Source organism: Prionailurus bengalensis, chromosome D4 (assembly GCF_016509475.1).
Source record: "Prionailurus bengalensis isolate Pbe53 chromosome D4, Fcat_Pben_1.1_paternal_pri, whole genome shotgun sequence".
Lineage (NCBI taxonomy): Eukaryota > Metazoa > Chordata > Mammalia > Carnivora > Felidae > Prionailurus > Prionailurus bengalensis.
In genome coordinates, this window is record NC_057359.1 from 31,217,306 (window position 1) to 31,239,387 (window position 22,082).

A 22,082-nucleotide genomic window follows, 5' to 3' on the forward strand; every position below is an offset into this window, starting at 1 on the left:
CAGGCATTTGAACTTTCAGAATCTTAGTTATCTATAAATTGAGTGGATGGGAAAATGTCTTCTAAGACTCCTAAGGACTTGAAAGTCCATAATTTAAAACTCCACTTTTACAGCCAAAAAGCCTGGCATGTAGAGGTCATTTGAAATATCTGTTAATTAAACAAAAAGAAAATAAACGTAAGTTGAGATTTCAAATGTGAGTAAAATATCACAAGTCAAGGAAAATCTTATTTTTATCTTTATTGTGTCCTGATGGTTTGGTTTCCAAGACTATAATTATAAATGAGGGGTGATTACATTTTTTTTCATGAGGTCTCTTTCACTGTTGAAACCTCTTTCTATATGGCCACGTAATGACAGATAAAAGGTTAATGTCAATCAGCAAAAGATAAATAATCTAAGAACAGTGGGCAACAACAAATGGGCAAAAGAATAGGCAGCTCTTAGAAGAAATTCAGAGATTAAATAAATATTTAAATATCCAACCAACCTCAATATTAAAGAAATACAAAGTAAACTAATACTAAAATATTTTCAGGTATTTGATGATAAAGACATTGATGACACCCAGTGCTAGGATGTGGGGAAGCAGAAACTCTTATACTCTTCTGGTGGGAGCCTGGCTTAAAAAGCATGTACCATAACTTTCATTCATTTTTAGGAAATAATTTGCTTTATTTTTCTAATGAGTAAAACATCGGTGTAAAGATTTACTGGTGTAAAAGATTGAAATAGTGAGAATGTGTTTAATGATGTGTTTAAACATGAATGTTTCTCTTCACCACCGTTTCTTCCCATGCTGCTCCCATCTCATTCTTCTCGCTAGATGTAACCACAGCTACCAATTTGCTGTGCATTTTTCTAGTGTTTTTCTATCATATGCATGCAAATGTATGTGCATATACCCATATATGATACGCTTCTTACTGAGTGGACTTGTACTACTTGTACAGATCATCAACTTGCTTTCATCACTTAAACAGATGTATTTATCTTTTCTCCACATCCACTTGTACAATGATGGCACTCCTTTTAATAGTTGCATAGTTTGCCTTGGTATGGTTATAGCGATAATCAGTGGGAGGGGGACATCTTGCCTCCCAGAGTACCTATGATAATGTTTACAGACATTTTGCTGGAGGGAAGGGGTGCTACTGCCGTCTAGTGGGAGAAGTCAGAGACTCTGGTAAACACATTTCAATTCACAGGACAGGAGCCTGCTGCAAAGAATATTGAGGTCAAAAGTTAATAGCGCTGCTTCCGCCTTCCTCCTTCCCCCAAGATGGCAACAGCCGGAGACGCGTTACTGCTACTGCGGCTCCCCGCGCTGTTCGAAACCAGCAAGCAGCTTCTGGACGAAGTGGAAGCAGCGACTGAACCCACCGGTTCCCAGATAATTCAAGATAAGGTATTCAGGGGACTAGACCTCCTTAAGAAGGCTGCTGAAATGTTATCGCAGCTCGACTTGTTCAGCCGAAATGAAGACTTGGAAGAGATTGCTTCCACAGACCTGAAGTACCTGATGGTCTCAGCTTTTCAAGGAGCGCTCGCCATGAAACAAGTCAACCCCAGCAAGCGTCTAGATCATTTGCAGTGGGCTCGAGAACACTTTTTAAACTACTTAACTCAGTGCCAGTATTATCATGTGGCAGAGTTTGAGCTGCCCCAAACCAACTCAGCTGATAATAATACTGCTAGTTCCTCCATGGCGTGTCCTAGCCTCGTTGCTGTGGCATCTGAAAGACAGGCTAAAATAGAGAGATACAAGCAGAAGAAGGAGGTGGAGCATAGGTTGTTTGCACTGAAATCTGCTGTGGAAAGTGGTCAAGCAGATGATGAGTGTGTTCGTGAATATTACCTTCTTCACCTTCGAAGGTGGATTGGTATTAGCTTAGAAGAGATTGAGAGCATTGACCAGGAGATGAAGATCCTGAGAGAAGACGACTCCTCAAAAGACGCATCAACTTCTTACTCATCTCCTCAGGACAGGCCTCCAATGAAACCCTTCGTTCTCACTCGGAATGTGGCCCAAGCCAAAGTATTTGGAGCTGGTTATCCAAGTCTGGCATCTATGACGGTGAATGACTGGTATGATCAGCATCAGAAATATGGAGCATTACCAGATCAGGGCATAGCCAAGATAACACCAGAGCTCAAAAGAGCAGCTCAACAGGAAGATCAGAAACAAAAGGAGGCAGAGGAGCAGGAAGAGGAGGAGGAGGAGGGGGAAGAAACACTCCACAGAGTTCGGGAGTGGGATGACTGGAAGGACACCCATTCCAGAGGCTATGGCAACCGACAGAACATGGGTTAGTCTTACCACAACAAGATGGGACTTCAGGGACTCACATCTTCCCAGACAAGGAAAGCCATGCAGTCTTCCCCTACCTGGGCTCCTGCTTCAGCTGTGTAAAATGAAGATGCTTAATCTTGCTTTATGTTCAATAAAATGTCAAACAAGTAAGTGTGTATTTGTACTCTAGGTGATCAGCCAGCAATCTTGTTTTGGTGTTATCATCCTCATCATGGTGTATTCCAGTTTCGTAAGTGGAAAGAAAAAAGTACTGACAAATGGCTCTGTATAATCAATGGCTATATAAATTCTCTTAAAAAATAATAAAAGTCCCATTATTAAAAAAAAATGTAAATAGTGCTGAGGTCAGAAAATTCTATAACATAAAATTTTCCTTATTTCCAGTTATTTAGATTTTGTTAATCAATCATATATATACTTACATCTTTATGCATGTTGTGCATGTCAGTGGTAGATCCAGACTTTGTGAGTACTTTAGCTTATACAATATTGGTCTTTAGGAATATGATTATGCAATTAAAAATATAAAGCTGCTGTGGTTTATGCAAGTGAGTGGCCCTTAAGCTTCCCTGTAAATAGTTTCTGGTTTAATTATTTCTATAAGAGAGATTCCTTGAGGTGGAACTGCTAGGTCAATGAACATGGCCCCTATCATATAGCAAATGTTTGTCCCCCCGCCCCAAAATTCATATGTTGAAATCTAATCTCCATCCAATGTGATGATATTTGAATGTGGGGGCCTTTGGGATGTAATTAGGTCACGAGGGTGATTAGGTCATGAGGGTCATTCACTAATCTTCTGACTGAATTAATGCCCTTGTAAAAGAAACCCCAGAAAACTTCCTTACTCCCTCTGCCATGTGAAGAAACATGTAAAGGAGAAGGTCATCTATGAACCATGAAGGGGACTCTGATTATACAGCAGAATCTGACCTTGCTGCCACCCTAAACTTGGACCTCTAGCTTCTAGAACAGTGAGAAATAAATTTCTGTTGTTTATAAGCAACCCAGTCTATCGTATTTTTGTTATGGCAGCCACACTGATGAAAACAGCCTTTTATATTTTGGGCAATGACATTAGATTGCCTTTCAAAAAAGCTACTGAAACTTAACCTTCTAATGAAAAAAAAAAGTCTTTTTCAGAGGGTTTTTTATCAACATGTATCAACATTTTACCTAGCAAGTTAACTTAGGAATCTCATTTTTTGAATTTAATCCAACAGAAATGATCGTTAATTGGATATGGATATATGTGTATGATATGTGGTCAGAATAGCATTGTAATCAGCAAGGAATTGGAAACCAATTCAAGCCTAACACAGGACACTGGTTAAAAGAATTATGATGTAAATTTACAATATGCTGGTATAGAAAGATTAGACATGTCAAGCAGGCTTATGGGGTATGTTTAAAGCCCATAAACTTCAGAACCTAATGCTGTGTCTTTACAGCGTCCAGCTGCCTCTGTGTCTCTTTATTGCAGGCTCCCAGCATTCTCTAACAGATGAGAGGTAGGAAGGTGATGATAGAGGACAGATATAATGATATCAGTTTGGTGTTCTGTTTGGTACCCAGACCCTTCTTGTTGAGAGGCAAATTCAGGTCAGTGGTTTGGCCCATCTCTAGGGATTGAGAACCACGGGATCAAGCCCTTTCTGTAAGAGTCATTGGACTTATTTCTACTACCCTTACTTGGAGTTTTAAGGCAGTGACATTTGGTGCAAGGGCAGCTTTGAAAAGTGCTAAGAGACCCTAAATCCACTGCATGAGAAGGTTGGTCTGGGAATTCTTGTAACAGATTTTCCTAGGTGGCCATTAAAAAGTGGTTGAGTAGTATCTATGTGTTTGTTTCATAATATATTGTAAGTGGGAAAAAGAGCTATATAAATTAGCCTTTGTAAAATGAATATGTTCATTTACATGTCAATACAGGCTACCTATGTGTTTTAAATTTCATATAAGCATATATGACAGATATGTGTTGAAAAAATGAGAAGATATACACCAAGTTTGTTAATGGTAGTTGTCTCAGCAATATGGTCAAACAGGAGACTTTTATTCTTTTCCTTATACAAAAGTGTATTTTTTTTCTTTCAAAAGGCATATGTTGCTTTTGTAATTGCAAAAACAATGAAGGGAGAAAGTATGTCCATTGCTTTGACGTAGGAATAAATAAATGAAAAACACCACCATACTAGTCTGTATTAAGTATAACTTAAAAAAATTTTTAGAGAGATGATAATGAGAACATGTACAATTTTAATTTGTATTTCAGATACATACAAGGTATGTGGGGAAAAATAGGAGCAAATAGGATATTCACAGGTGCCTGGACATCATCTACCCAAATCTATTTTTCAGACACAATAATTCCAATTGTCCTCTCTTTAGTTGGCTGATTCTTTCTTCTGTCTGCTGCAATCTGCTGTTATATCCCTCTTGTGAATTTTTCAATTCAGTTATTGTACTTTTTAGCTCTAGAATTTCTGTTTGGTTCTTTTTTTAAAAAATGATTTATATTTTTTTGTTGATATTCTCTTTTCATACATCATTTTCCTGATTTCCTTTTGTTCTCTTTATATGCTGTCCTTTAGCCTTTTAAGCTTATTTAAGACAGTTGTTTTAACATCTTTGTCTTGTAAGTCTAATGTTTGCTCTTCCTCAGGGATGATTTCTCTCAATTATTTTGTTCCTATGAAGAGCCATGTTTTCCTGTTTCTTTGCATGCCTGTGATTTTTTTGTTGTTGTTGAAAATTAGGCATTTGACTATTATAAGGTGGTAACTCTGAAAATCAGATTTACTGCCGTCCCCAAGGTTTGATTCTTTTTTAATTGTTGAAGGTTATATTAGTCTGTTTTGTTTTGAAAAATTTCAAAGCTATTTTTTTCAAAGACCATTAGTTGTTGTGTCTTACCACTGAAGTCTCTGTTCCTTTAGGTCAGGTTTAGCTAATGTTTTGACAGATTTCCTGAATGCCAGGAGCTCTCCCAATATTTACAGATTAGCTCTGTGCTAGAACACACCTTCAACAGTTATCTAGGCTTGCTCTGACCCTAGAGATCAACCCAAGGTGAAAGCTCAAAGTCTTCTCAGATCTTTTCTTAGCATGCCTCTTGCCTGGGCATATGAATAGCTTTCTGAATTCTCCAATGTACACTGCTGCTGCTTTGAATGTCCTAATTTCCCAAATAGTCTTACCTTAGCTTTTCCTCCATGCCTCAGATGGTCTATTGTATATCTTCACCTGGAATCTCTTGATGTAGGCACCTTGTGGCTTTTATAAGCAACGTCCACTGCTTCTCTACCTGAGTTCTAAGTTACATAAAACAGAGATGAGCATCTTGTATCAATCATCTAAGTATTCCCTGGATAGGTTAGAATAGATACACATAGTAATTTGGAAATAAAGTCTGCCTGCTCTGGACCATGGTAAGGAACTGGCAAACTTGCTGCTACCAATCAAGACCAGGACTGCCATTGTGCTGGGGAGGTAGTGGCACAAGGATGAATAAATATGTAACAAAATTTTCCTTATATTTTGAAGATGACTTTTTCTTGATTGGGCATTTTCTTGGTTGTTGTAAATATTTTACTGTTTTCTAGAGCTCTTGGCAAAGTTGTTTCAGCTTTTTTTTTTTTTTTAGTGTTTCTGTGAGAGAACAGGAGCTTAGAGCCTTCTAGTCTGCCATTTTGCTGGCATCTCCTCTGACAATAATGTGTTCAACAGAATAGTATACTGCAGGAGGGAACAGTGTAAGAAGGAAGGAAACCACACTGGATTCTGAATTTTATTCACTGAAGTATGACTTGATAAATTCCTTTAGGTATTGGGGAAAAAACAGACTACAATTGTCAAGTTCTTAGTTTAAAAGGGATTAAAATAGAAGATGTTTGCTTTAAACTTTGAAATTGTAATTTTTTTCTCTTAGACACCTCACAAGAACTCTTACACATTAAAGTGTTGAAGCCAATAAAAGGCCATTTCCTGAAGGACAGATGGATGAGGCCCTCAGCATCACTAGAGAAGTTGCTGACAGTTCTCATCAGCCTTCTTGGCACTAATCTCACAGTAATCAAAATTAAATAAGTTGTCCTGGCAGAGCGGGCTAGTGACATATATGCAACAAATGCTAGGTAAACATAAGCTTGGCATGGACATATTTTAGAAGAATAAAACCCAATTCATATAAAAAGGAGTTCATGAAGAGATAGTTTCTTTTAAGGATTAATATTTACTTCAGTTTAATGAGAAACAATGGGATTTGTTGTGATATTTGGAAAGACAAACTGTTTATTATTTTTTAATATTGGAAATGCATATTTTACTTTCATAGATATATACTCTTCATATACAGGATACATTGTAAGAATACGACATAAGCTGTTTGCCAGTTCACAACAATAATCAAATTTATGGGAAGGACTTGGCTAAACAAATATATATGTATATATATATTTATGCATATAATCATTTACATATTATACCCACTGTTCATCCCAACAAGTGTCATCCTTAATGCCCATCACCCATTTAGACATCCCCTCACACAGCACCCCTCTAGCAACCCTCAGTCTGTTCTCTGTGTTTAAGAGTCTCTTATGGTTTGACTCCCTCTGTTTTTATCTTATTTTTCCTTCCTTTCTCCAATGTTCATCTGTTTTGTTTTTTAATTCCACATATGAGTAAAATCATATGATATTTGTTTTTCTCTGACTGACTTATTTCGCTTAGCATAATACACTCTAGTTCCATCCACCTGGTTGCAAATGGCAACATCAAAAAAAGTTTCATTTTTTTCATCACCAAGTAGTATGACATTTTATACCACATCTTCTTTATCCATTCATCAGTTGATTAACATTTGAAGTCTTTCCATAATTTGCCTATTGTTGCTAGCTCTGCTATAAACATTGGGATGCATGTGCTCATTCAAACCAACATTTTTGTACCCTTTGGATAAATTTCTAGTAGTGCAATTGCTGGGTCATAGGGTAGTTCTATTTTTAATTTTTGAGGAACCTCCATACTGTTTTCCAGAGTGGCTGCACCACTTTGCATTCCCACAAACTGTGCATAAGTGTTCTCCTTTCTCTGCATCTTCACCATCTGTTGTTTCCTGAGTTGTTAATTTTAGCCATTCTGACAGGTGTGAGGTGGTATCTCATTGTGGTTTTGATTTGTATTTCCCTTATGATGAGTGATGTTGAGCATCTTTTCACGTGTCTGTTAGCCACATTGATGTCTTCTTTGGAAGTGTCCACGTCTTTTGCCCATTTCTTCACTGGATTATTTGTGTTTTTTTGGGTGTTGAATTTGATAAGCTCTTTATAGATTTTGGACCCTTTACCTGATATGTCATTTGCAAATATCTTTTCCCATTCCATTGGTTGCCTTTTAGTTTTATTGATTGTTTCCTTTACTGCACAGAAGGTTTTTTATCTTGATGAGGTCCCAATAGTTCATTTTTGTTTATGTTGTCCTTGCCTCTGCAGGCATCTCTAGTACAAAGTTGCTGTGGTTGAGGTCAAAGAGGTTGTTGCCTATTTTCTCCTCTAGGCTTTCCATGGTTTCCTGTCTTACATTTAGAACTTTCATCCATTTTGAGCTTATTTTTGGTTTTGGTGTAAGAAAGTGGTCCAGGTTCATTCTTCTGCATGTCGCCGTCCAGTTTATCCAACACCATTTGCTGAAGAGACTGTCTTTTTTCCACTGGATATTCTTTCCTGCTTTGTTGAAAGTTAGCCATACATTTGTGGGTCCAGTTCTGGGTTCTCCTTTCTGTTCCACTGATCTATGTGTCTGTTTTCTTGTGCCAGTACCATACTGTCTTGATGATTACACCTTTGCCATATAACTTGAAGTCTGGAATTGTGAGGCCTCCAGTTTTGGTTTTCTTTTTCAACATTACTTTGGCTCTTCAGGGTCTTTTCTGGTTCCATACAAATTTTAGAATTGTTTTTTCTAGCTCTGTGAAGAATGCTGGTGTTATTTTGAATGGGATTGCATTGAATGTATGGATTCCTTTGGGTAGTATCAACATTTTAAGAATATTTGTTCTTCCAATCCATTGAGCATGAAATGTTTTTCCATTTCTCTGCGTCTTCTTCAGTTTCTTTCATAATCTTTCTATAGTTTTCAGTTAACAGACCTTTTACTCTTTGGTTAGGTTTATTCCTAGGTATTTATGGTTTTTGGTGCAATTGTAGATGGGATCGATTCCTTGGTTTCTCTTTCTGCTGCTTCATTATCGCTGTATAGAAATGCAACCAATTTCTGTATGTTGATTTTATATCCTGAGACTTTGCTGAATTCATGTATCACCTCTGGCTGTTTTTTGGTGGTCTTTCAGGTTTTCCATGTAGAGTATCATGTCATCTGTGAAGAGTGAAAGTTTGACTTCTTCCTTGACAATGTGAATGCCTTTTATTTCTTTTTGTTGTCTGATTGCTAGGGCTAGGACTTCCAACTTTATGTTAAACAGAGGTGAGAGTGGACATCCCTGTTGTGTTCCTAATCTCAGGGGGAAATCTCTTAGTTTTTCTCCATTGAGGATGATGTTAGCTGTAGGCCTTTCATATATAGCCTTTAATATGTTGAGTTATGTTTCTTCTATCCCCACTCTATTGAAGGTTTTTATGAAGAAAGGATGTTGTATTTTGTCAAATTTTTTTCTGCATCTATTGAGAGGATCATGTGGTTCTTATCCTTTATTTTATTAATGTGATGTATCATGTTGATTGATTTGTGGATATTGAGCCATCCCTGCAGCCCATGAATAAATGCCAATTGTTCATGGCATATAGTTTTTTTTAATGTATTGTTGGATTCAATTTGCTTGTATCTTGTTAAAAATTTTTGCATCCATGTTCATCAGGGAAATTGGTCTGTGATTCTCCTTTTTAGTGGAGTCTGTGTCTGGATTTGGAATCAAGGTAATGCTGCCCTCATGAATGAGTTTGGAAGTTTTCCTTCCATTTCTGTTTTTTGGAACAGCTTCAAAAGAATAGGCATTAATTATTCTTTAAATGTGTGGGAGACTTCCTTTGGGAAGCTATTAGGCCCTGGACTATCATTTGTTGGGAGATTTTTGATTACTAATTCAAATTCTTTACTGGTTATGGGTCTGTTTAAACTTTCTATTTCTTCCTGTTCCAGTTTTGGTCGTTTGTTTCTAAAAATTTATCCACTTCTTCCAGATTGCCCAATTTTTTGGCATTTAATTGCTCATAATATTCTTTTGTATATCTGTGGTGTTGTGATCTCTCCTCTTTCATTCATTATTTTATCTATTTGGGTCTTTTCCTTTTTCTTTTGATGAATCCAGCTAGAGGTTTATCAACTTTAATTCTTTCAAAGAACCAGCTCCTACTGTTTTTTTTTTTTCAATATCATTGATTTCTGCTCTAATCTTTATTATTTCCCCTCTTTTGTTGTTTTGGGACTTTATTTGCTGTTCTTTTTCCATCTCCTTTAGGTGTAAAGTTAGGTTGTGTATTTGAGACTTCTCTTCCTTCTGTAAGAAGTCCTGGATTGCTATATGCTTAATTGTTATAACCGCCCTTACTGCATCCCAAAGGCTTTGGACAGTTCTGTTTTCATTTTCATTGGCTTCCATGTACTTTTTTATTTGCTCTTAATTTCTTGGTTAACCCATTCATTCTTTAGTAAAATGTTTTTTAATCTCCCAGTATTTGTGGTTTTTCCAAGTTTTTTATTGTTGTTGACTCTAAGTTTCATAGTGGTATGTTCTGAAAATATGCATGATATTATCTTGAGCTTTTTGTACTTGTTGAGGGCTGATTTGTGACCCAGTATGTGACCTATTCTGGAGAATGTTCCATGTGCACTTGAGACAAATGTGTATTATGCTGCTTTAGGATGAAATGTTCTGAATGTTTCTGTTAAGTCCATTTGGTCCAGTGTGTCATTCAAAGCTATTGTTTCTTTGTTGGTTTTCTGCTTGCATGATCTGTCCATTGCTGTCCATTGTTGTAAGTGGGGTGTTGAATCCCTTACTATTATAGTATCATTACTGATGAGTTTCTTTATGTTTGTAATTAATTGATTTATATATTTGGGTGCTTTCAAGTTGGAGACATAAATATTTATAATCACTAGATCTTGGTGGGTAGACCCCTTAATTATGATATAATGCCCTTCTTCATCTCTTGTTACAGTCTTTGCTTTAAAATCTTGTTTTTCTGATGTAAGTATGGCTAGCTATTCTGGATTTCTTTTGATGTCCATTAGCATGATAGATAGTTCTCCATCCCCTCACTTTCAATCTGCAGGTGTCTTTAAGTCTAAAATGAGTCTTTTGTAAGCAGCGTATTGATGAATTTTATTTTTTTTATCCATTCTGATACCCTATATCTTTTGTTTGGAGCATTTAGTCTAAATTAGATTGAGAGATGTGAATTTAGTGCCATTGTGTGGTCTGTAGATTTGGTATTTCCGGTAATGTTTTCTATTTCTTTCCAGTCTTTGTTGCTTTTGGTCTTTTTTATCTTGCTTTTTTTTCTTCCACTCGAGTCCCCCTTAAAATTTCTTGCAGGGCTGGTTTAGTGGCCATGAACTCCTTTAGTTTTTGTTTGTTTGGGAAACTTTTTTTTTTAACAGTTATTTATTTTTGAGACAGAGAGAGACAGAGAATGAGCAGGGAAGGGGCAGGGAGAGAGGGAGACACCGAATCTGAAGGAGGCTCCAGGCTCTGAGATGTCAGCACAGAGCCTGACATGGGGCTTGAACCATGAACTGTGAGATCATGACCTGAGCTGAAGTTGGATCCTTAACTGACTGAGCTAACCAGGTGCCCCTGGGAAACTCTTTATCTTTTCTTCTATTTTGAATGGCAGACTTGCTGGATAAAGATTTCTTGGCTGCATATTTTTCCAATTCAGCACGTTGAATATATCCGGTCACTCCTTTCTGGACTGCCAAGTTTCTGGACAGATTCAGATATAGATTTGCCACAAACCTGTTCTCTCTTCCCTTGTAGGTTAAGAACTTTTTTCCCTTGGTGCCTTTATGATTCTTTCCTTGTCTGTGTATTTTGTGAATTTGACTATGATTTGCCTCGGTGATGTTCGGTTTTTATTGAATTTAATGGGAGTTCTCTGTGCTTCTTGAATTTTGCTTTTTGTGTCTTTCCCCAGATTAGGAAAGTTTTCAGGTATAATTTGTTCACATAAACCTTCTGCCCCTGTCTTTCTCTTCATCTTCTGTAACTTCTGTGATATGAATATTATTCCTCTTTAATAAGTTGTTGAGTTCTCTAAGTCTTCTATTGTGATCTTTTGCCTTTATTTACCTCCTTTTTTCTGCTTTATTATTTTCCATAATTTTATCTTCTGTATCAGTGATTTGCTGCTTTGCTTTATCTATCCTTGTCATCATGACATCAATTCAAGAGTATATCTCAGATATAGCATTTTTAATTTTGGCCTGACTAGCTTTTAGTTCTTTTATCTCTGAAGAAAGGGATTGTCTGGTATCTTCTATGCTTTTTTAACCCTAGCTAATATCCTTATAATCATGGTATTAAATTCTAGTTCAGACATCTTACTTATATCTTGTTGATTAAATCCTTGGCATTTATTTCTTCTTATTCTTTTTTTTTGGAGGAGGTGAATTCCTCCATCTTGTCATTTTAGAGGGATTAAAAACTAATAAAATAAAAAAATTAAAATTAAAAAATTGAAAACAAAGCAAAACAAACAACAAAATCAAAGGAAGCTAGAAGCTGGGTGTGTTTCATACTGCTTGTTGAGAGAAGCTTGATAGAATAGAGAAAATAGAGAAAGGGGGAAAAGTTTAAAAATTTAAAAACAAAATAATTTAAATAATAGAATCAAATAAAATACTGAAGGTAAAATGAATAAAAAATAAAAAAAATTCTCTTTCAGTCTCCAAGAAAGAAAAAGAAATAAAATAAAGAAAAGAAAAACATGAACAAAAACAGAAGCAAAGAAAATGAACAAACAAGCAAACAGAATGAAATCTGAATGAAGTTACATCTCATTTCCCCTAGTACGGAAACTTTTCAGCACACTATAGCCCATAGACTAAACAGATGTAAGGGATTCATGCTGGTCTTCTATGGGATGTGCCTGGAGGGTACAAGTGGGCAGGGCTCAGTGTAATGGCCCTATTCTCCATTTGGTGGCACTGCTTAGTTCACTGCGGTAAATTCCTGAGTGCTTGCACACTAGAGGTGGAAATGGCTTCACCCAGCTCTTTAGTCTCTGGTGTGGGTATTTTGTGCCCTCACACACATGTGATCAAGCACCCCTCCTTTGTCTCAGGCTTCTGTCAGCTCCCCGCCTTTACCCTGTATCCAAGCTGTCTTCCTGCCAGGTGGAGCCTCCCTCCAGAGTTTTATCTCAGATGGGGCTATGTTTCAAAAACCCCACACTTCAAGGGCACCTGGGTGGCTCAGTTGGTTAAGCATATAACTTCAGCTCAGGTCATAATCTCATGGTTTGTGAGTTCAAGCCCTGCAATGGGCTCTCTGTTGTCAGCACAGAACATGCTTTGGATCCTCTGTCTCCCACTCTGCCCTTCTCCCTCACCCCCTCTGTCTCTCTCTGTCTCTCTTTCTCTCTCCAAAATAAATAAAACTTAAAAAAAAAAAACCAAACCACACTTCAGTGATCCCTGTGACTTGGACCTGTACTGATTCTCTGGGGGGCGGGGGGGAGGGTATCACTGAGCAATGGCCAGGTGCCAGCTTGTCCCAGAAAATATATGCATGATCACGCAGTGGCAGCTCAGAGTGTATGGTAAGTCACAATACACAGCTGGTGCCAGGTTTTGCTGCACCCTGGTGTCTTTGTTCCAATATCAATAAATATGGCAGCTCTCCAGGGTCCACTGGGACTTTTGCCCAAGGGGAGGCCATTTGGCCTCTACCAAACTGCACTCCAAGCAGGGGAACCACTTCTCCCCATGTGGCACACGGACACCTCAGGCCATGCCATCTGCTTCTGGGGATTCACCCTACTTCCTCATTAGAGTATCGCCAGGCACTGAGTTTTGAACCTTTAGACTCTTGCTCAACTGTTTATAGAATCATGGAGATGTTGAAATCTCCTTTTCCCCTGTCAATCGTTTTGGGGAACAGATTTGTTCAGGCCTCTGCAAGTATTTTCACTTTTTCTCTCTCTTTCTCTCCAGCTACTTTTGTGGGGAGCACTCTCCCCCTTACTGTTTCTCTCTCTGTCTTCTCTCTGAAACAATGACTCCTAACCCTCTGAGGCTCTGAGGCTTTTCTCTCCCCCAATTCACCTCTCTGCACTGCTTACCTGCCAAGTTCTGGCTCAAATTATAAAGATTATTGCATTAATCCTCAGATCAGTTTCCTAGGTGTTCAAAATGGTTTGATGCTGATCTAGCTGCATTTCAGGGATGAGACAAGCTCAGGATCCCCCTACTGCTCTGTCATATTAACTCCATCCTTGTTTATTATTTTTTGAAAATGTAAGCAGATTGGATAACCCAGATCTAAAATAGTGATTTTTCAACTTTCACCGCACATTGGATTATCTGAATATATGTCAAAATTATGAATAACCAGAGTGAACCATAGACTAATCAAATTAGAATCTCTGGAGGAGGTTTTCTCAATTTTTTTGAGATATAGTGTATATACCTTAAATTAACCTATTTGAAGTATACAGCTTAATGATTTTTTAAAGTAAATTCATAAAGTTGTGCAACTATTAGTATAATCAAGTTTCAGAACACTCTCATCATTCCACAAAGATTCCCCTTGCCAGTTTGCAGTCAATCCCCACTACTACCCTTTTCTGGATGTTTCATAGAAATGAAATCATATAATATGTGGGCTTTTACATCTGTTTTCTCTCTGTTTACATTATCAATATGTTTATGTTTGTTGTCTTTTTTCCATTAGATCCCTTAGCTTATAAATCATAATTGTTTTATTTTATTTTATTATTATTTTTTAATGTTTATTTGAGAGAGAGAGAGCATGAGTGGGGGAGAGGCAGAGAGAGAGGGAGACACAGAATCCGAAGCAGGCTCCAAGGTCTGATCTGTCAGCACAGAACCCGATGTAGGGCTTGAACTCACAAACTGAGAAATCATGACCTGAGCCAAAGTCAGATGCTCAACCGACTGAACCACCCAGGAGCTCCAAATCATAATTGTTTTAAGTTTCTGGTCTGATAATCCCAAAATCTTTTCCATCTTTGAGTCTGGTTCTAATCCTTGTTCTTTCTCTTCAGACTATATGTTTTTCCTCTTGATGTGCTGAACATAATATACTGGATAAAAGGAACTGAGGTAAGTAAACCTTTAGTGTGGGGTTTTATTTATCTGGCTACAAGTTAGACTGTGTTTACTGTTTGCTGCAGCTGTAGGTGTCAGAGGCTAAAATTTTCTCTGGTATCTTTGTTTTTGTCTTCTGTTGTTATTGGATTTCCCTAGAGACTTTTTTTTTTTTTTAACACAGTAAACTCCATACCCAGAGTGGAGCCTAACTCTGGGCTTGAACTCACAGCCCTGAGATTAGGACCCTGAGATCAATGCCTGTGCAGAGATCAAGAATTGGTTGCTTAATGGACAGGTGCCCTTCCTTAGAGACTTCTTAAATAACACTTGAGACAGTGTTCAGTTGTATTCTCTTGTTATACAGGAGCTTTGTTGATATGGTAGTAAGATATGAAGGGGAAGGGGAATGGTTTATAGGTTTATGCTTAAGTCTCAGGCTTTTGGTGATCCCATGACCCTGAGTTATGACCTTCACAGGCAATTCTCAATTTTCCATCCATTAGGTGGGACAGGAATACCAAGTGGGGGGCTGGATTTGGGTATTTTCTTTCCCCTGGTCAATTAGGCTCTGGTAAAACCTCAGTCAGTCATGGTTTGGCAAAATAGTTTCTCTTGAGGAAAAGGCTTAATGAGAACAGAATGGTGTGTGTGCATTCCAGAATGGCTCTTTCCCCTCCTCTCTGGAAGTATTAGGAGAATTTTCCAGATCTTTACTGAGAGCATGGTAGGGGCCCTTGGAAATAAAACTCACAGAAATATGGGGTCTTCCTTAAAACTGGTCTCCCCTGATGCCTTTTAACTCTCAAACTTGTCCATAGTGAGCCTCCAGCTTTGTCAATTACAGTTTAATTTTTTTTGGTACCCTGGTACTGGTTTCCAGTGAAGTTTCTATGGTAAGTTGTGATTCTCTATCCTCCTGTTTCTCCACTTTGCGGACCACTGACTTTAGTTCACCGATGTATTTTTTTGTAGTGAAAATATATATAATTCTTTTTTATTCCTTGTTTTTACCCCAAAAGAATGATACTGTGTACATTGTTATGTACTTAGCTTTTACACACAATAACATACTGTAGAGATATTCTCATCAGTACATAAATCCATCCCAATCTTTCACCTGGCTGTATGGTATTCAGTTTGCATCCCAGTCTTTCACAAGGCTGCATGGTATTCAGTGATAAAACTTCTCACTTACTGAAGTTATTTTTATTATCACTGTTTTTCTTGGTGCAGTTTCAAGGTCATCATTGTTTTCTAGGATATGATTAGTCCAAAACATTATCCCTGGAGGCCTCCAAAATTGGCAGTTTCAAAGAACTCATCAGGAAATCTTATCATAGAATCAAATATGGTAGAACTTAAAGTTGTTTTTGTTTGTTTGTTTGTTTGTTGTTGTTGTTTTCAGTTGTTGAGAGAGTCTGAATCAGCACAGCTTCACCAGGATCCTTGAGCTGGAATCTTCCTATTGCCTCTCCAGATCCTTTTTCTTTTCTGCTTTTTGCCATCTTTTTTCCAATTTAGCCAATTAGGAGCTCTGCAAGAGGCTGGGGGACAGCAGAGAGTGACATCAGAGTTTTTCCTCCCTGGCTCCTTCTAGACCTCCACTGAAAGTCAATGTTCTTTCATAGGTGGCTGTTTCTATATGACTCAGCATTCTGTATTCTTTTTTCTTTTTAAAAAAATTTTTTACATTTATTCATTTTTGAGAGACAGAGAGAGAGCACAAGCAGGGGAGGGGCAGAGAGAGAGGGAGACACAGAATCTGAAGCAGGCTCCAGTCTCCCAGCTATCAGCACAGAGCTCATCGGGCTGGAACTCACAAACTGTGAGATCATGACCTAAGCCAAAGTCAGATGCACAATGAACTGAGCCACCCAGGCACCCCATCAGCATTCTGTATTCTTTTTTTTTTTTAATCTACTTTTGAGACACAGAGAGACAGAGCATGAGTGGGGAAGGGGCAGAGAGAGGGAGACACAGAATCTGAAACAAGATCCAGGCGCTGAGCTGTCAGCACAGAGTCCAACATGGGGCTTGAACTCAGGGATTGTGAGATCATGACCTGAGCCAAAATCGGACGCTTAACTGACTGAGCCATCCAGGGGCCCCAGCATTCTGTATTCTTAATCTCATTTCATCCCTATAGATCTAAGAGTGTCAGTGGCCTGTGCTCTGCTTATTCCTTTTGGTCCTTTTTTTTTTTTTTTTTTTTTTTTTTTTTAGTAGTCTGGATTGATGATTTTATTTCTTTATAACTTGAGAAATTTATTGGAATGTGGTGCCATTCACCAAAATGGAAACCATAGGATGAAGGACAGCTGAGGAGAAGGGGGATAGATGATGAGTTCAATTGGGACACAGCAAATTTGAATTGAAGGTGCCTGTTTGACATCCAAGTAGTTCACTGATGTATTTTAAAAAGAGTTGTTGATTTTCAGTTTGTTGAGCTTTTTTCTTGTTTGAGTGTGAGAGTGACAACTTCCAAATGTTTTACATGCTGAATCATGATTAACTGATTTTTGTATGCTGAATTGATCATGCATTTCTTTTTTTCTTCTTTTTATTTAAATCCCATTTAGTTAACATACAGTGTAATATTAGTTTCAGGTGTAGAAACAACAACACACAACAAATGCCCTCCTTAATACCCATACCCCATTTAATCCATTCCACTGCTAACCTCTCTATACTATACTATGGTTTGCCTCTCCTTTTCCCCTCACTGTGTGCATCTACTACATTTCTTAAATTCCACATATGAGTAAAATGATATGGTATTTGTCTTTCTCTCACTGAGTAATTTCTCTTAGCATAATACACTCCAGCTCATCCACGTTGTTGCAGATGGCAAGATTTCATTCTTTTTTATGGTTAAGTAATATTCCATTGTGTGTGTATATATATGTATACCACATCTTCTTTATCCATTCATCAGTTGATGGACATTGGGCTCTTTCCATAATTTGGCTATTGTTGATAATGCTGCTAAAAACATTGGGGCATATGTGTCCCTTTGAATCAGTATTTTTGTATTCTTTGGATAAGTACCTAATAGTACAATTGCTGGGTCATAAGGTAGTTCTATTTTTAACTTTTTTTTTTAACTTTTTGAGGAAACTCCATATGCTTTCCAGAGTGGCTGCACCAGTTTGCATTCCCACCAACAGCATAAGAGGGTTTATCTATCTCCACATCTTCACCAACATCTTTTGTTTTCTGTTTTGTCAATTTTAGTCATTCTGACAGGTGTGAGATGATAGCTCATTGTAGTTTTGATTTGTATTTCTCTGATGATGAGTGATGTTGAGCATGTTTTCGTGTGTCTGTTAGCCATCTCACTGTCTTCTTTGGAAAAATGTTCATGTCCTATGCCCATTTTTAATTGGATTATTATTATTATTATTTTGTTTTTGAGTTTTATAAATTCTTTACATATTTTGGATACTAACCCTTAACCAACATATCATTTGCAAATATCTTCTCCCATTCCACCAGTTGCCTTTTAGTTCTGTTGATTGTTTCTATGGCTGTGCAGAAGCTTTTTATCTTGATGAAATCCAAATAGTTTATTTTTACTTTTGTTTCCCTTGCCTCAGGAGACATATCTAGAAAGAAGTTGCTGAGGCCAATGTCAAAGAGGTTACTGCTTGTGTTTTCCTCTAGGATTTTGATGTTTTCCTGCCTGACATTTATTTCATGTTCATCCATTTTGAATTTATTTTTGTGTGTGGTGTAATAAAGTGGTTTAGTTCCACTCTTTTGCATGTTGCTGTCCAGTTTTCTCAATACAATGTGTTGAAGAGACTGTCTTTTTCCCAACGGATATTCTTTCCTGCTTTGTTGAAGATTAGTTGTCCATATAGTTATGGGTCCATTTCTGGATTTTCTGTTCTTTTCCATTTATCTATGTGTCTGTTCTTGTGCCACATATTGTCTTGATAACTACAGGTTTGTAATATAACTTGAAGTCTGGAGTTGTGATGTCTCCAGCTTGACTTTTCTTTTTCAAGTTGCTCTTGCATTTCTGGCATAAATGCTCCCTTTTTATATGTTAGTATATTTAGTTTGCTAATATTTTGTTGAGGATTTTTTCTATGTTCACAAAGGATATTAGTTTGTAGTTTTCTTGTGATGTTTTTATCTGACTTTGATATCTAGGTGTTACTGATCTCATAGAGTGATACGTTTTTAGTCTTCCTTTATTTTTGAAAGAGCCTATGAAATATTGGCATTATTTATTCTTTAAATATTTGAGATAATTCACTAATGAAGTCATCTGGGCCTGAGCTTTTCATTATGGGGAAAAATTTAATTATTAATTAAGTGTATTTACTTGTTATGGGTCTATTCATATTTTCTACTTCTTGTTAGTTCTGGTATTTTGGGTCTTCCTCAGAATTTGTTCTCTTGATCTAAGTTATATGTTGATCTAAGATTCTTCATAATATTCTTTTTAATACCTTTAATTCTGTATGATCAGTATTGATGTCTTCTCGTATCTGATGTTAATAAATTGTGTCTTTTTTCTTTGTCAATATAGCTAAAGATCTGTCAATTTCATTGATCTTTCCAAATATCCACCTTTTTATGGAAACTTAGTCTATGAACTAGCATTGTTCTACTATGTTTAGCGTTGTTCTATCTGTGCATAAAAATAATGTGTATTCTTTTGATAGATGGAATGTTTTATAGAGGTAAGTTTAGGTAAAGTTTGTTAATAATGTTATAAAGTCTCCTATATATCTGCTGTTTTATTGTCTGCTTGTTCTATTAATTCTAAAGGTTGGGGTGTTGAACTCTTTATTATTGTTGAATTGCTTATTTTCCCTTTCAATACCACTGATTTTTCTTTCATATATTTTGGGTCTCTGTTGTTAAGTGTGTATGCTTTTATAACTGTTATATCTTGAATATGTCATCCCCCTGCCTTTGGTATGCACTGTTTTTGATGAGAAATCAGCTATTAATTGTATTTTTTTATCTCTGAAGGTAATGGGTCATTTTTCTTTTGTGGGCATTTCAATATTTTTCACTTTATGGCTTTCAAAAGTTTTAGTATGATGTATTTAGATTTATTTCTCTTTGTATTTATTCTATCTGGAATTAACTGAACTTTTTGGATATGTAGATTACTTTTTTTTAATCATATTGGGAAAGTTTTGCCTATTATTTCTTGGATTTTTTTCCTGTTTTCCTCATTCTTCTTGCCTTCTGAGACTTCAACTATAAACATGTTAGTATGTTTCATAATGTCCTAAGTTCTCTACAGCACTGTTCAATTTTCTTCATTGAACAGTGCTTTCTTTTTTGTTTTTCATATAGATAATTTCTATTGATCCATTAAACTTTCTGATTCTTTCTCTGCCTGCTTAAATCTGCTACTAGGCCCTCAGTTAAATATTTTATTTCTAGTATTAATAGGTTTGAACTTCACATTTCCATCATTCTTTTTTACATTTTTCTCTTTTAAGACTATCTGTTATGTATGTGTTATCATACTTTCATGTAATTATTATACATTTCTTTAAAAGTTTTTGAATATGTTTATAATAGGTATCCTGAAGCCTTTGTTTGCTAAGTCAAATATCTGGTCCCCTCAGACTTAGTTTCTCAGACTTAGTTTCTCTTCACTTTTGTATTTCCAGAAAATGGGTAACACTTTTCTCTTACTTTATATGTTTTGTAATTTTTTTTTTTTTTTTTTTAGAAAACGGATCATTTAAGATAGTATACTGTAACCAACTTTGGATTCTGATTTTCCTTCCTGAGCATTGTTATTTCTTCTCTTTCCCCTCCTCTGCCATTGTTGTTTTCTTCTCCTCATCCCCCTCTTCTTCCTTTTTTTCTTTCTTCTTCTTCTCCCGTTCCTCCTCCTGCTCCTCTTATTTCTACTTCTGCTTCTTCTCCTTTTTCGTCTTTTGTTATTCTTGTTTAATAACTTGCCTAGACTAAATCTGTGGAGACTTTTTCTGCTTTGGTGTGTAACTGCTAATGTCTCTGCTCAGTTTTTAATTGTTACTCTTGTTTTTATATTTAGGGCCTGCCCCTATGTCTTTGAGCTTAGTAGCCAGCCAATGAATTATCATACTTTGTGTTCAAAGACCTTGAGCCAATAAACCTCTCAGTGTTCATTGTTGGATCTAAGTTTGGTTTAAAAAAATACATTCAAAATTTAGAGTTTACAAGTCTGCACCAGTTTTTGGTTTGCCCCACATCTTCTCATTTGTGGGTGGGTTTTTTGTTTTGTTTTGTTTGTTTTTTGCATAATCACATGACCTCTTGTTGAGTCAAGGATAAGTGGACAGCTAGGTTGCTTTCTGGTCTCTTGCTCTTTTCCAGCCTTGTGCATATTTGCACTTTTGTCTTTGCTCTCACACTTCCAGACCATCAGGGATATGTCTGAGGTCATTAAAGTCTGCTATGGCTGTTTAGCTGTTTTTATTGCTTGTTCCTAGAAGAACTGGAATCTCAATCTAGCTATACTTGCTATTGTTCATTTGCAACCAAAATTGCTATTGTTTTCATCATTGTCTCTGGGCTTTCTGAGTTCCACATGAAATCAAAAGTGTCCCTTCTGGCAGTGGAGTTGTTGATTTCCACCAATTGCCCTCCCTTGGTAGAAATACTGTGATGACTGGAAGTGGAGAAGGGATGTGGGGAGTGGGGTGGGAACAACTCCAGGCAAGAAAGCCAGAAACTCTCACTCTTTTTCCTTAAGTCCAGTACTTTTTATTGAATAAGTGCTTTTTAATGTGCTCTATGTCTTTGGTCAATTTCCAGAGTCCTCAAGTCCTCCAATTATTTTTGAAAATTTTGTCCAGTTTTATCATTGTTTTTTGGGGAGAGGATTTGCTAAGCTCTTATCATTTGAAAGTCCTCACCTTACTACTCTCTCTCTCTCTCTCACTCTCAAGGTGATTCCAATTTGTAGCCTTAATTGAGAACCTTAATTTGTAGCCTTAATTGAGAACTGCCTTTAGAGAGAGCTACTCCTATCATTTGGCCATCAGTGATAAAAGCTCACATTCAGGAATCATTTGTCTCTAAGTAGGTCAACAAACTTACCTTAGGTCAGTTCTAATAATATTTCTATAAGCAGAAATGTTCTTATTAAACTTATCCCTGAAGAAATGACTAATGTTCCTAAATAGGAAATTGTAATTATTTTATTTGTCAAGAATTTACTGAATATTTCCTGTAAGATTGGCACTAAGTTCAGCGATGCACTTGCCTTACTTCATGTAAACTTCACATCAATCCCAGGATGGGAGCACTATTACTATTTCATTACTACTTCACAGATGAGAAAATTCATGCTAAAGTCACACAGCCACTGGGCTTCAGTTCTCAAATGTTATTCCATGGCCCTTAATACAACCACCTGATTGCACAGTAGAGCAAGAATCTCCACCCTGGACTCACATTAGGATACCTGGAGGGCTTTTAAAATTCCTATCCTTGGGTCACATTC

General features: G+C 36.9%; 1 protein-coding gene across 1 annotated transcript; it reads left to right on the plus strand.

The window, feature by feature from the left end:
• The first annotated feature begins 1,282 nt into the window (after positions 1-1,282).
• LOC122474489 (immunoglobulin-binding protein 1-like) lies at positions 1,283-2,461 on the plus strand. The gene has a single exon (XM_043565385.1). It carries the CDS (start codon positions 1,283-1,285, stop codon positions 2,312-2,314), a length of 1,032 nt encoding a protein of 343 aa, XP_043421320.1. The 3' UTR covers positions 2,315-2,461.
• The last annotated feature ends 19,621 nt before the right edge of the window (positions 2,462-22,082 follow it).

Excerpts from the sequence above, each read along its gene's own strand:
- LOC122474489 (XM_043565385.1), top strand. The coding sequence starts at position 1,283 with ATGGCAACAGCCGGAGACGCGTTACTGCTACTGCGGCTCCCCGCGCTG.